The sequence below is a fragment of the Phyllobates terribilis genome, unplaced genomic scaffold (genome assembly GCF_046119375.1).
Source record: "Phyllobates terribilis strain yellow unplaced genomic scaffold, ASM4611937v1 Scaffold_1__5_contigs__length_1240528914, whole genome shotgun sequence".
NCBI classification, from domain to species: domain Eukaryota; kingdom Metazoa; phylum Chordata; class Amphibia; order Anura; family Dendrobatidae; genus Phyllobates; species Phyllobates terribilis.
This window is the reverse complement of record NW_027362761.1, coordinates 892,012,298-892,027,722: the sequence shown is the minus strand read 5'-3', so window position 1 is coordinate 892,027,722 and position 15,425 is coordinate 892,012,298. Positions and strand designations below refer to the sequence as shown.

At 43.1% G+C, this 15,425-nt stretch overlaps 1 protein-coding gene across 15 annotated transcripts in view; it reads right to left on the bottom strand.

Annotated features, from left to right (window-relative positions):
- The window catches only part of CAMK2D (calcium/calmodulin dependent protein kinase II delta), a 330,223-nt gene that overhangs the window by 278,127 nt on the left and 36,671 nt on the right, over positions 1 to 15,425 (bottom strand). For all 15 annotated transcript variants that reach the window (XM_073639954.1, XM_073639974.1, XM_073639984.1 and 12 more), the window contains exon 2: positions 13,954 to 14,048. In XM_073639954.1, coding sequence (XP_073496055.1) covers positions 13,954 to 14,048 — 95 coding nt within the window. The remainder of the gene's footprint in view (positions 1 to 13,953; positions 14,049 to 15,425) is intronic.

The window sequence follows — 15,425 nt, the reverse complement described above, 5'->3', positions numbered from 1 at the left end:
TGGAGGCGATCAAAGAGAGAGCAGGAGGAGAGGTGGGAAGACAGTTCAGAATGGACGTGTTGTTCCAGTAGATTTGAGGCGTAAGGGAGAAGTGATATGGGATGATAGCTAGTCAGAGAGGTTGGGTCAAGGGAGGGCTTTTTCAGGATGGGTGTGATTGAGGCATGTTTGAAGCATTAAGGGAAGACACCAGTTGTTAGTGACAGGTTGAAAAGGTGGGTAAGGGTTGGGATGAAGACTGTGGGGGATGAGATGGGACGGGATTGGGTCAAGTTCACAGGTGGTGAGGTGTGATTTGAAGAGTAAAGAGGAAAATTGGTCTTCCGTAATGGTGGAGAAGCTGGTTTTGGAGGAGGAGGATTGAGTAGGTGTGAGGAGGGGCTGGAGGGACTTTAGGCGAAAGCTTTGTCTGATGGTGTCAACCTTCTGCTTGAAGAATGAGGCAAAGTCTTCGGCTGAGAGGAGAGGAGAGGGGGGAGGCGCTGTGGGACGTAGTAGAGAATTGAAGGTGTTGAATAATTGTTTAGGGTTGTGAGACAGGGAGGATATGAGAGAAGTATGTATGTTTTGCAGCAGTGAGTGTGGATTTGAAGGTAATGAGGGACAGTTTGAATGCGATGAAGTGCTCATTGGAGTGGGACCTTTTCCATGTACACTCAGCAACCCGGGAGGCGCGTCGCAGCTCTTTGGTTAGGCTGGTATGCCAGGGCTGCCTGTTGATTGTGCGAGCTTTGGTATATGTGAGGGGAGTGACCGAATTGACAGCTGCAGCTGTTGTGATGTTATATAGAGCGGCAGCAATATCCAAGTCATGTAAGGAACTGATGTCTGTAAGAGGGAGGAGGGATTAAGAGAGTGAGTGTAGGTCAAGGTGTTTAAGATTTCTGCGAGGGTATGCAAGTTTGTGGAGTGGGGATTGTTGCCCTGGAGAGGAGAGGGTAGAGAATGTAAGTAGTCTGTGGTCAGAAAGAGGGAGAGGCGAGTTAGAGAGGTTAGACACGGAACAGAGACGGGTGAAGATGAGGTCCAGTGTGTGGCAATCTTTGTGAGTGGGTGCAAAAGACCATTGAGCAAGGCCAAAGGAGGAAGTGAGAGATAGAATTCTACAGGCAGCTGAGAGAGAAGTGTCAATGGGGATGTTGAAGTCACCCACGATGATGGTGGGGATATCAGTGGAAAGGAAGTGAAGTAGCCAGGTGGTGAAATGGTCTAAGAAGGTGGTGGCAGGTTCAGGGGGACGGTAGATGACGGCCAGTTGGAGGTTGGAGGGGGAGTAGATGTGCACACAGTGCACCTCAAAAGAGGGGAGAGTAAAGGAGGGTGGCAGTGGGATTTGAGTGAAGGAGCAGTTGTCTGACAGGAGAAAACCTACTCCTCCACCATGCTTGCCATTGGGGCAGGGTGTGGGAAAGGTGGAATCCACCGTATGAAAGTGCAGCTGGAGAGACTGTCAGAGGGGGTGAACCAGGTTTCAGTAATGCCGAGGAAGAAAAGTTTGTTATTGGTGAAAAGATCATGGATGTAGGAAAGTTTGTTACAAACGGAGCAAGCATTCTATAGAGCTCCTGTTAGTGGGGCTAGGGAAGGGTTATGAGGTTAGAAGGGTTGTGAGAGTTTGTGATGGATCGTGGATAGGAGGTGGAACTGACTGTGGTTTGTGACGGGGTGTGTGACAGTGCAGGAAGGGACACCAGGCCGATGATCAATCCAACAAGATTTATTGAGGCAGGGAACATAGAACATCAAATATCAATATTGTTCCTTAGAGCCCGCAATGCGTCCACACCAAAAAAGGGAACAGTTCCAGGGGCGCCACCAGGCAATCCGACACCAGGGAAAAGGCAGAAATAATTCTGGGATGAGTTCGATGGATCCAACAGATGAGGGACACAACACAATCCCACGTGGCAGCTGATCTCCAATGTCCAATAGTCCAACGAATCTCCAATAGTCCATACCCAGCATCAGGATCTGGCCTCAGCACAGGGCCTAGCCCCTTCACACAGCACAGCATCAGCTAACTGAAAAACATGTGGCTTATTGTTTTCATTCTCTTGGGATCAGCCCCCAGGCTGGGGAGAGATACACACACCCCACCCCTCTTAAAACATGTACTTCCAGGTAACTGGAAGACTGAGGAATCTTCTAGAATTCCAATCTGTCTGCAGCATTGTGTATTTAAGGGAAGCCCCATCCAGAGAGGAACAAAAACACACATGCCCCCACTAGATGCAGGACAGAAAATGCTAATATAAGCCCGAGTCCAGTATGGTCCATGAAAACAATCTGGGGGGGAGGGGCACTCTCTCAACCCCTTCCCCTCTCAATTTTTGTACAGACTAGTGACCTCAACAGATCGCTTGTCAAGTACACGTAGACATGGCAGCCGGGACTCATGTCTCCTCCTGTCTGGACAATCCATCAGCATTTTGGTGCTGGTTCTCTTTTGGATATCATACAATAAAGTTACAGGGTGAAGTTCTAGGCTCCATTTCGCATCCTCTGACTTAAACGGTGATTCCTGCACCCACAAATAGTCACTGTAGATCTCCCACATCATTTCCTAGGACAATATGTGCAGGCAGGCCACTCATCACCCCAAATACACATTGCTTGACCCCAAAGCCAAAGTCCAGTTCTACATTTGCTTTTGGGATTTTCCTCGATTGGCCTCCAGCTGATTCAATGGTAATCCCAGGTCCTTGGTGTATTGCCTCCGGCCGAACCACTCTGGGATCAGCTATGGTGAGAAATGCCCCAGAGTCACAAAACCCAAGAACTCTCTGACCGTCCAGTGTGACCTCTTGTAAATGCTTTCTTTGATTATTAGAGGAACTCGTGGCTGTGGCCCGCACCCCATAAACCCCTAATGGTTGAACATGGGAGTCTGAGTCATTAGGCAAGTCAAATTGGAGAGGTGACACCCCTTCCTCCATGATATTTGGCTTTAAATAATTTATAGGCCAATTTGGTGTACAGTTATTCTTCAATTGACCATGAGGGCATGTATCTTGCAGATGCCCAGGCTGCCCACATCCATAACATCTGCGCTGTGTCACACTCCTTCCCATTTGCATTCTGGGGAAGAAGGTAAGGGAACCTGGAGGCTGATATTCCTGTGAAGGTACATAAGGTGGTTGTTGAGGTTGGGGACGATTCCTCCACTTAGTAGATGGCATGTGGCCTGCAGATGCCCGGGATGCCCACAGCCATAACACCTGCCCTCTACTACATTCTCTTCTTGTCGCATTCCAGAGGATGAGGTAGGAGTAGCTGGATGGTGATTCACATGGGTATCAACATGAGGTGGTGGTCTAGTTGGACAGCAAACTTGGGGACTTAAGTGTTGGTAGTTTTTTCCCCATCCACCAGCAGCTTTTTGCACTGAGGCTTGATGGTGAGGACCTCATCCGCTAAAGCGGCTGCTTGTTCTACTGTCGCTGGTTTTCTCTCAGGCACCCATTCCCTGATCTCAGCGGGGCATTTGACAAAGAACTGTTCTTTTAGGATAACCTGGAGGATGGTCTCCCAAGTTAAGGCACCCTCTCCTTCTAGCCAGCAATGACACGCCTGTTTGATCCTATGGGTGTACATTTTACAGGCTAAAGAGCGGAACTGAGTCCTGTAAGTGTCTGGAGTTACTGCATAATGTTCCAAGATGGTCTCTTTAATGTTTCCATAATCGCAGTTCCACCGAGAGTCCATAGAGCCCCACTAGATGTCTGACTCGCTCCCTTTCCGGGACTTCCATTAATTGACATTGATGTTCGAAGTCCTGGAAGAAGCCCTCAATGTCGTCTGCAGCCTCATTAAATGGCTTAAAGTCCTTAAGGAATATTCTTGGGAAATCCTTCATGGTTTGTGCTGTGGTTACAGTCTGTCTGGAGCTTCTAGCTGCTTCCACCATGCGCTGCCTCTCCTTAGCTGTGCGGATGGCCTCCCTCTTATCTTCTATGGTGGCCTCATCTCCAAGCAATGCCATCTCCTCCTCATACCACACAACCCACTGACTTTTTTGGGTATTTACCTCCAGCTCCCGTCTTTCCTCCCCTTGCTGTGGAAATCCTTCCTCGGTGCCATCTTGCAGGCAAGCTTCTTCCAAAGCCTCAATTAATTGCTCCTTGGACAGTTCTTTGTAGCCGAATCCTAATTCATGGGCCTTTGTTTGTAGGCTCAACGCAGTCCAGTTCCTGTATCCTGAGGTTCTGGTTCCAGATGTTGATGGGCCGCTGTCCTCCATTCCTTCTGCTCTGATCCCACGGCTGCCAACCAGCATGTACCTGGTGACAGATTCCTCTGGTTCAGGGACTTTGATAATGATGGCCAATCCTTCGCACAAGTCACCAATATCAAGCATCCCAACCAATCAGCTGCAACAGGTCCAAAGGTGGTCAATAGAACTGCTCTGCACACTGTGTAGTGGCCGTTCTCAGGTACTGCAGCTCAGTTAACATTCACTTCACAAGGTTTTAAGGTTAGGCCTTCAATATCCGGCCTGGGTAACCTCCTTAGGTTTATTTTATGCCTAAATATTTGCACACACCCAACTACATCAAAACTTGTACCGATGGGAGTATTACAGTCTAATCCATCTAAACGCACACGTGTCTGTTTCGGTAAAAGAAAATTGACACAAATAATACTTTTAGGGCACAATGAGAAAATGTGGGTATGGACATGTACAATAGCTTCACAAAATGAGTATTATAGTGTAAAGCTATGCAAAGGTGGCAGTGCACCTCAATCCATAATTCACTTCTATTCTGGCCATAATGAAGTAGATAATGAAATATGACAACGTATGCCTCGATACATGCGGAAGGCCATTCTCCACAAAAAGAAAAAGGCTGGAAAAAAAATGGGAAATACATAAAGGTAGTGGCTCAGCAGGCGGGCGCTGCTCAATCTGCACAGGAGCTAAATATAACTGCATAGAGCAGAAGCAGCAGGAGAAAGAGGCAGAACGCAGGCGAGTAAGGAGCTTATCAATCAGAGCTAATCCTCCGCGACGTGCAGAGGTGAACACCGGCCATGAAAATATGCACCTAGCATAGCTGTAGAGAGACACAAATATTACAATACATTGAGCGGCAGGGGACGGCTCATTAGTTTCCACCTCGCGAACACGTTTCAGATTGCATCACGTGTCTCTGAAGACGCAGCAGATCACTTCAGAGTTCAGCGCTGTATCCCCGCAGTAATGGTGGATTTCAGGATCCAAGATAGAAGGGAGCATGCCCACAGCCATGTTTAGGAAGTCAATGTGAGCTTCAGAGAACCTGTCACTAGTGTCCCCTTAATGAAATACACATAGCTGGACGTACATGTTCTTTATATAATCCCTTCATCTTATACATTTCTCACATACAATTCATGACTGCAGAAGTCCATGGCAGATTGGCTACTATACTGCATTCCTATCACATAACGGATGAACAATCCTAATCATGCGATATACATAGTACTATAAAATGTAGAGTAGCTAAAGCAATAGTCACTAGAGAAGTACCCAATGATCGGACCCGTCTCATACTAATCAATATATTTTCTAGTTCATTTATTATTGCTGGATTCAGAAAACTGCAGATTTGCCATTTCCTAGAGTACAGGTAAAGAACATCTAGTATTTTCATATTCCCTAAAAGCTAGTCTCATTCACGGCGAGTTACCTATTGTACCTCAGCATGGGTGAATTTCTATTAGTGATTTCTAAAACTCTTGACCGATATTAAAGGGGTGAAGTGACTGAAGACATAGATTTGGACCGGACAACCCCTTTAAGACAAAGCTATCTGAATAACCTGCAAAAAGTTAAAATGTTAGAAACATTAAAGAGGTTGTCTGGTGAATACTAATTATCACCTATCTACAGGATGGGCAATAACTATTGATACTTGTGGTCCAACTGCACTGATCACTAGAACGGGAAACTTTCTTCCCTGAAATAATAGAGCGACGATGCACATAATCGATTGCAGTTCTACTCATTTCTTACAGGGATGCCATCGCTGCACTCGGCTTTTTCCGGCAGCTGAATACACAATGAATGGAGCATAGCGATCAGATGTCCATCTAGCTGCTCCATTTTGTAATGGGGACAAAAGTTACTTGGTGTGAGTCCCAGTGTTAGGACAACCATCAATGAGCAAGTTATCATCTATCCTGGAGATAGGCGATAATATGAATTTACTGGACAACTCAATTAAGGTCACACATTATCCACAGTGGGGATACTGAAAAGAAGGTCCAGTTAGAAGAATTCCATCAAGCAGAAGCAAGTTATGATTGATCTCATCTAAGAAAAGATGTATGGCATTCTGGGACAGGGTCCACCATGCCTCTATGTAAAACAATTACCTGTTCAACGATTTGTAACTTTTTACACTACGTTTTCATAATGGTTTTTACTTTTTGGAGAAGTGGTGGAGCTGCCAACCATTTCAATAGATGTTCTAGCCAACATTTGATGATACTATAGCTTAGCTCATCCCAATGCCAAGCATTTTTGCACAGGCTACATTCATGTACATGTCATTTATGGTTGAGTCCACATGGTGTAGACCAGTGTTTCCCAAACCCTGTCCTCACGGACCCCAACGCATCGTGTTTTCAGGATCTCCTTAGTATTGCACAGGTGAGAGAACCTGTGGCAGTTTCTGATGCCTTAATAATAATTCTATCACCTGGGCAATACTAAGGAAATCCTGAAAACATGACGTGTGGGAGGCCATGAGGACTGGAGTCTGGGAAACAGTGGTGTAGACCCCCCCCCCCCCCCTTGCAGGATTCAGAGAAAATACTACGGAAGAAAAATGAAAGAATAGCCTCCAGCTTTAATACAGATTTATAAGGGATTGCCATAAATCTCCACTTTATCTGATAGCTACAGATGATATTCTTCATTGCATTCTTCCTTTCTGTGCACAGAATAGGTGAACACGACAGGCAAACAACAACATACAAGCCACACTGGAGAAAGCTCGGCCATTTATAAACACATCTAGAAGTATCACAGCAATTGAATCAATAGCGGGGGAAAAAAAAAAAATCTGTATTTGCAAAATGTCATGAAACCTAATCTACCACAAACAGCTCAGAGAAATTCCCATGGTTCCTATATCAGTATTGAATGCTGAAGAGGCAAAAATGCAAAGTGAACACAGGCTAAATCCCACAAGATGGCATGTATGAATATCATGAAGAGGCCACATCTGCTCCTGAGATTACATGATGCATGTACAATATGACTGCAGAACACCTGCATTCACATTAGAGGAATGGGACACATTAGCATTTGATCTAAAAATCAACCAAAATAAACAATAACAAAATAAAAAATATGAGATGCAGACACCACCTGCAGATGACATGCCCTACAAGTTCAACAAAGGTGAACTTGGGCAATTTGGCACCAGTTCCCTGATCTTAGATGAAACCAACAGAGATAAGGGGATCTCTAGTATCAAACATCAAGAAATGGTTCTCTTAGCGGTCTCATCCTCTCTGTGATGGAGTATCATGTAGCAGTCCTCCAGGATATGTGGATGCAAAAGACCATGCTTCATTAAAGCTGGCCATACACATTAAATGGCTGAATAATGGCTAACAGCCATCTCAGCCGCCACTCCCATACAAAGGAGCAGTTGAGCACTCATGCGTTCTCTATGAAAAATCCCCCAGCTGACACATCGGCCAGCGGCTTATCTCAGGGAGAACAATGCGATCAGAAGTCTGAAAATAAACAAACATACGCAATTGACTTCTCCACTGACCCTCAGTCTGGCGGCGCCCTTTAAACATTAGACCATAAGCCGATCCCATCGATATTGCTGGGTTCGGCTGACATTACTATAATTGTATGGAGGCCTTAAGAGCCAGTCTTGAAGAAGATACAGCTGGAGTAATTTGGTGCATCTTTCAGCTGCTGTGTCCCACCACAAGAGGAGCTCTGCAGTCGGGGACTGATGTACAATCCTGCACTAATTTAAGCTTTTGTGGTGTAAATTCTGATGACTTTGTTGGTCTTGTATGTTCTCCTGAAGAACAAAATGATCGGATGTTAAAATTAAAAACTGCCCAATTCTTATCTCCTCCAACATAGTTTGTCAGGGTGAAATCGGGAAACCCTCATACACATTAGGCTGGAGGCCGAGAGGGTCAGGCTAACATTACCCTGTTGAAAAAGGAGGAAAAATGAGTATTGCGGCATAAAAGACATAATTTTATTCAATCAAGATTATATAGTAGCAAGTACAAAAAATCACATAACATGATAGGAGATATAAAGTGCAGGGTGCCAGGTATCAGAGGGTCATACAAGTTGTGCGGGTGTAAATACCTCCATATAAATGTAAAAGATGGGAGTTGGAATATATATCAGAAAGGTTTTATGGGGATACATGCTTGATAGTTTACTGCTCAGTGCCAATGGAGAGCTCTGAAGCCATGCGCCTCTTGAAAAAGATTGGTGAAATGCGCATCGGGGCGCGTCGTCATCCTCATCACCACACCTGTCGGCGGACCACTCCTGGGTGAGTTTTACAGGGGATACCATTAATTGTCAGGGGGTTGGGATAAGAATTAAAGGGGATTACCTACACGTTTGGGCTTCAGAACCCTCCATTAGCACTGAGCAGTATATATGTAATCTTGATTGAATAAAATTATGTCTTTTATGCCGCAATACTCATTTTTCCTCCTTTTTCAATATATTTATTATATGAGTAGGCAACAATCGGTCCAACATCTGGTACTTATGACCAGACACCATGGTCCGTCCAGCTTTGTAAGGTGGGCCACTGTTTGTTTATTTATTTATTTTTTTAACATTACCCTGTGTATGAGGGTCTTTATTCTGATGAAGGAAAAGATCAGGTGAGACACTGCTGCCATCTTCTCAGGAGCGTTTACACAGCAATCATTGTGATGAAGCAGAGGAGTGCACATTTTTTGCTGGGATTCTAAAAATGACTGCTAGCAAAAATAGCAGCTCTCATTATACCACAGTGCTGTGCAGACCCACACAGATCTATTTTAGACGCGGCAGGAAAAGCATTACGTATGCACCTTCTTTCTCCATATCCTCCTCATGGCTATGGATTACTGGAGGTTGTGAGGGGTTTATTTCTAAAGTGAATCATCTGAAGAAAGCGCAGCCTGTTTGTACATATACATGAAGAATTCCCAGCTCCCATAATGATTTTGCTTTACAGCCAGCCAGTTGCAGATCTCCAAACGCAGAAGAATTCTGCCAGGCTCCACTGTTAAATACAGCATGCCTTAATGGAGCACGTTCATTTGTAAATAATGAAGAGGAATCTGATTCAATTAAGCTCTGACCTATTTTTTCACAACATACCGCAGGAGCATCTCACTCCCATGTTGCCGAGTGCCTTTCAGGCAGACTACTGCCCACTAACAAGCCTGAAGCCACACAATTCTTATCTAACTCGTCCTGTCACTGCTGCCTTGGACTCATTGCTGTAACAGTTATTATAAATAATCTTGATGCGCATGCAACAGACATGGCTATTTTATGGTACATAAAGGACATAAAGGTAATCATATAGATTAGCCACTGGCAGAAGCTGTTATTTCTGTTCACTAGACAGACGTTTTGGAACATCATTCTGTTGAGCTGCGAGTCGGTTGTAGTAAGGAAGTATCTGTGCCCTTTCCTGATGAGGTACCCGGAAAAAAGCATCAGTCTTGTACAAAAATCTAACCATGAAATGCATATAGAGAACAGCAAGAAGATGGGCTTTAACCCCTTTACCCCCGAGGGTGGTTTGCACGTTAATGACCAGGCCAATTTTTACAATTCTGATCACTGTCACTTTATGAGGTAATTACTCTGGAACGCTTCACCAGATCCCCCTGATTCTGAGATTGCTTTTTCGTGACATATTGTACTTCATGAAAGTGTTAAAATTTGTTCGATATAACTTGCGTTTATTTGTGAAAAAAAAATCGGAAACTTGGCGAATATGTTGAAAATTTTGCAAATTTTCAAAATTTTTAGCTTTATGCCCTTAAAATCAGAGAGATATGTCACAAAAATAGTTAATAAATAACATTTCCCACATGTCTACTTTATATCAGCACAATTTTGGAACCAACATTTTTTTTTTTTTTATTAGGGAGCTATAAGGGTTAAAAGTTGACCAGCGATTTCTCATTTTTACAACAAAATTTGCAAAATCATTTTTTTTAGGGACCACATCACATTTGAAGTGAATTTGAGAGGTCTTTATGACAGAAAATACCCAAAAGTGACACCATTCTAAAAACTGCACCCCTCAAGGTGCTCAAAACCACATTCAAGAACTTTATTAACCCTTCAGGTGCTTCACAGGAATTTTTGGAATAGGGAAGAAAAAAAATGAACATTTAACTTTTTTCACAAAAATGTTCCTTTAGACCCAAATTTTTTTATTTTCGAAGGGATAACAGGAAAAAATGGACCCCGAAATTTGTTGTGCAATTTCCCCTGAGCACGCATATACCCAATATGTGGGGAAAAAACACTGTTTGGGCGCACGGCAGGGCTCGGAAGGGAAGGAGCGCCATTTGACTTTTTAAATGTAAAATATGCTTGAATAATTAGCGGACACTTTGTTGCGTTTAGAAAACCCCTGATGTGCCTAAACAGTGCCTAAACCCCTCACAAGTGACACCATTTTGGAAACTAGACCCCTCAAGGATGTGTGATCTAGATGTGTGATCTAGATGTGTGGCGAGCACCCTGAACCCCCAGGTGCGTCACAGAAGTTTATAACATGGAGCCGTGAAAATAAAATTTTCACATTTTTCCCACAAAAATGTTTTTCAGTCCCCAGTTTTGCATTTTCACAAGGGTAACAGGAGAAATTGCACCATGCAACTTGTTATGCAATCTCTCCTGAGTAAGCGGATGCCCCATATGTGGGGGAAAACCACTGCCCTAACATTTTCAGCGGTACCATTTTTATTTACATTCATATTTTTGATCGCGTGTTATTCCATTTTTTGTTTGGTGGTATGATGATAAAGCATTGTTTTTTGCTTTGTTTTTTATTTATTTATTTTTTTTACAGTGTTCACTAAAGGGGTTAACTAGTGAAACAGTTTTATAGGTCAGGTCGTTCCGGACATGGCAATACCAAATAAGTGTACTTTTATTGGTTTTTTTTTTTTTTTTTCATAATAAATAAATATTATGAGTACAATGTATATTTATTTTTTAGGGATTATTTTTTTCATATTTTTTTTTTTTTTTTTTTTTCCACTTTACTACACTTTTCTTTTCCACATTGTCCCACTATGGGACTTTCACTTTTTGCAGCCTGATCGGCTGTATAGCATAGAGAGCAGCAGATCCCTATGCTATGCAGCCTGTCAGCGCTGCACACAGGGAGACATTACTTTGGTCATGCACTGCGCATGACCAAAGTAACGTCCTGCCTCCTGGTGACCCGGATGTTGTAATGATAACATCGGGTCATCATGACAACATCCGGGAGCCGCCGCAGACATAGGTGGAGGCCGGTGAGGAGTTGAGTACCGGCGCTTACTTCCCCCTTTGCCCCTGCAATGCTGCAATTGACTTAGATCGTAGCATTGCGGGGGTTAATGTGCAGGGAGCAGTGTGGGACCGCTCCCTGCACATAGCATCGGGTGTCAGCTGTGACAGTCAGCTGACACCCGGCAGCGATCGCCCCGCACCGCTTGTGTGCGGGCGCGATCGCCGCACGTGTAATAGTACGTAGCTGGACCATAAGTCCCAGGGCACAGCTACGTACTATTACGGACGTTGTCGGAAAGGGGTTAAAGAGAATCTGTCAGTATGATCACCCCTCCTAAGCCGTCTATATGGGCATGTAGGTCATAGAAAGCTGAATAAAATGATATCTTGAGATCTAGGATCCAGAGAAATCCTTGTGTTTCCTATATGTAAATGAGCTGTTCAGGACTATGGGCCGGACACAGAACTGCATGAGAATCTGCCTCTAAAATGTATTTTACATGAAGGGGGAGTTATCAATGTGACATATAATGGCCGCTCTCTGCTCTCCTGATCTCTCTGCAGAGCTGTGTGTGATTATACCTGACACATCTGCAGGTTTATCTCAGTGCTTCAGCTTCCACCTCACAGGCAGACAGTGTTACAATACAGCAGAGCTGTGAGAGCTGCAGCAAATGTGTTTGTTATGAGACAAAGTTCAGTTCTCCTGTTCTGTGTTAGTGACATGTCTCACACTGGTATTGCCCCTTTCTATTTTAAATAATCTCTGAAGACAGATTCTCATGCAGATCAGTGTCCGACCCATAAATCTTAACAGCTCATTTACATATGAGAAAAACATGGATTTCTCTGGAATAAGATATCAGATCGCAGATATCAAGGTGTCCTTTTATTTCGCTTCCTATGACCTACATGCCCATATAGTCAGTTCAGTCGGGTTGATCCTACTGACAAATTTTCTTTAAAAATATAACTATAAAAGTTATATTTTTAAAGGGAATCTTTACGTTAATAAAGATAGACAGACAGACAGAGCATGTTGTCACATCGCGGCTTGTTTGACAAACTTTACCAAACATGGTACTATTGAATGGAATTCTATCAATCCTTGAAGTATTGGGACAGGATCTTCTTCGAGTGTCCTCTTTCTCTGTTGTCACCATTACATCAGGTAGGGAGAGAAAAAGAAAATAGGAAAAAAATGCTTCCGGTGAGGGGGATCAGCACCACACAAGGTAAACAAAGGGGTGCTGCTCACCATCCCCGGAAGTGGATGGATAGCAGATTTGATGCAGAGCCGTAAAAACGCCACAAAAACGCTACATGGGCACATGGCCTAACACAGCACAAGATATATTTGTCAGTGGTCATTTTCCTGAAGCCTCTTTGCCGGTGTCTTTTCAGTTGACTGCGCAGTGGCTCCGTCAGACATATTTGCTCTATGCCTTCAATAGAGCTCCCAAACTAGTCCGCCCGAAGTATGAACAGGTTATACCTTTTATCCGCTTCAAGGTTTCCTAAGCCTGAACAGGTTAAAAGATGTAAAAAAAATACAGAAGATGTGCACAGCAATGTCATTTTGCTGTGCATGATGTTCATTTCTTTGTGACGCTTTTTGCATAATACGTCTGAAAGAGACATTGTGTGCACATTCCCTAAGGCCACGTTGGTCATACCACAGCGTTGGTATATGCTCCATTTACACAGCACCTCCAATTGACAGTCCTATCCACGTCCTATACGGCAATCAGTTCTGATGAAGGTCTGAATTAGACTGAAACTTTATTCTGATTGAGATAAAGTCTATATCACTTTTATTCAAATTTGAGTGCAAAGTTATTTTGCTACTATTGACTTACAGGTTGGAACCCTACTTGGGTACCTTACACTTTAACCAGGAGTGCCGTATAGTTCTTCTTTATTACATGTCTCTTTGGCCATGGATGACCAGAAAGTTTAAATCTGGGCAAAGACACAACAAACACGTTGAATATCCCTCTGCTGGCTTATGCACCATGAGAGGTTGGCAACACAAAATGCTTTCATCTGAAGGCTACCACCCAACTTCAGCTGGATAATGAAGGAGCAAAGATTCTGCAAAAACCTACAAACTACATGACCACTTCTGAACGAAGTCCTAGGTGGGCTAAATGTGCTCCAAGTTGGTTCTCTGCCGATTAACAGAAAAGTAAACTAGGATGGCATGCAGTTCCACATCCCCTATACACAACAAATCAACATGGTCTCTTTTCCTACCTCTCGAATAGTGTTAATAAATATATAAGCAAAGAAGTATGAGTAAAACAACCCATTTGAATGATCTACTTTATCCTTTACTTATTATATATGTACCCCACTGTATAAGTAACAATTTAGTAAGCATATGTAAACAGTACAACATGGAGCCAAAGACTCAATGAAAGATATGCTCAGCGGGTTCTGAATATTACCTCTTGCGGAAAGCTTTTTGGTGTTGATAATTTTGGCTGCATACTCTTGACCTGTGGTAATCTTCATGCATCTTTTCACCACAGAGAAGGCTCCTCTGCAAAACAAGAACACATGGGTTTTAATACTTCAGTAGACAACATCTCTGGGCAGATAGCAGAAAAGATTCCCCCACTCGGTATACTATGACACTAATAGGCTGTGGATGAGCAAAAGTGCTTTTCAGATGTAATCTAACCTCTCCTTGCATATCATCATAAGAAGTGCAGCTATCCAGGTAATGAATAATGTTCTACACACACTCTTTCACATTTTAATAATTCAGATCAGAGCAGGGAAAAAGGACTTCAGTATTTGCTGTGGCTAGGAATCATTTGGTGGCACTGTCTTGTGAGAGCAGAAATGAAAACCAATTTCCAGTTTCTCAACATCCTCTACTCTCACCTACTAAATGCCTTCTGGTCAATTACAAAATGACTGTACCTTCGAATGAAGCGATCCTTCACACTCATATAACACTTTTAAGCAATTAAACAACCACTTAAAAGGTAATGGTTATCCTATGTAAAGTGGAACGTGTTAATATCACGGCCTCAGGTTTCATTGAAACGGAATAGCGTGGGAATTATGTAGATAAATGGCTTAATGGTGAATACTAAATATTTATTAACTCACAAGATCTTCTTAGACACCAATAAAAGTAGTAGTAATAATTAGAGATGAGCAAATCTTTTGAAATTCAAATTCACCAGCATTGCTGAAATTTTACACCAAAATTTGATTTGTGGCAAATAAATCTGTCATGACTCTCAATACTGAAAAGGTTTTAATTGCTCGGATAAGAGGTGTATCACTCGGAGGTCTACTACATCTGCATTGAACCTCCTTTGAGCCCTTTAATGCAAACTCAAAATTAGAACAGAGGGGTATTAAACTGCCCCCATTTTATAGCGTGAAAAAAATGCTTTTATTGAGGTTCTGTTGCTGCAGTATATTACTGATTAAATCAATTTGCAGTCACACTGACAATGCAGGTCCAGCACCTCCCTGTCACTTGAATCTTTGGATTATTATTCACAGACTGAGAATACCACTCCCATTTTCAATGTGATTCAGCACTACAGTAGTACAACACCTTCAGATTTAGGCCTTTTTCTACCCCTACTTGTAATGAGCTGAGCATTCTGACCTCCTATTCATTTTAGGATTTTACAAGTTATGGTCAGTCTTCATCTTTTATAGTGCCTGTGATGAAGGCATTATGGTGAAGCCTGCACGATCGAACCTGATGTCATGAGCTCACTCTATGGCTGCGGCAATCGGCAGCAGTGTAAAACGGCGCTGGTCTTTTTTTTTTCTTTTTAATTTGCGATCCTCTCTAATCAAGTTGTGGATTGCTTAAATTTGAGTGGATCTGCGCATTTCAGAAAATTTGGCTCAAAGTCAATCCACAGCGGATTGACCTGCTCATCTC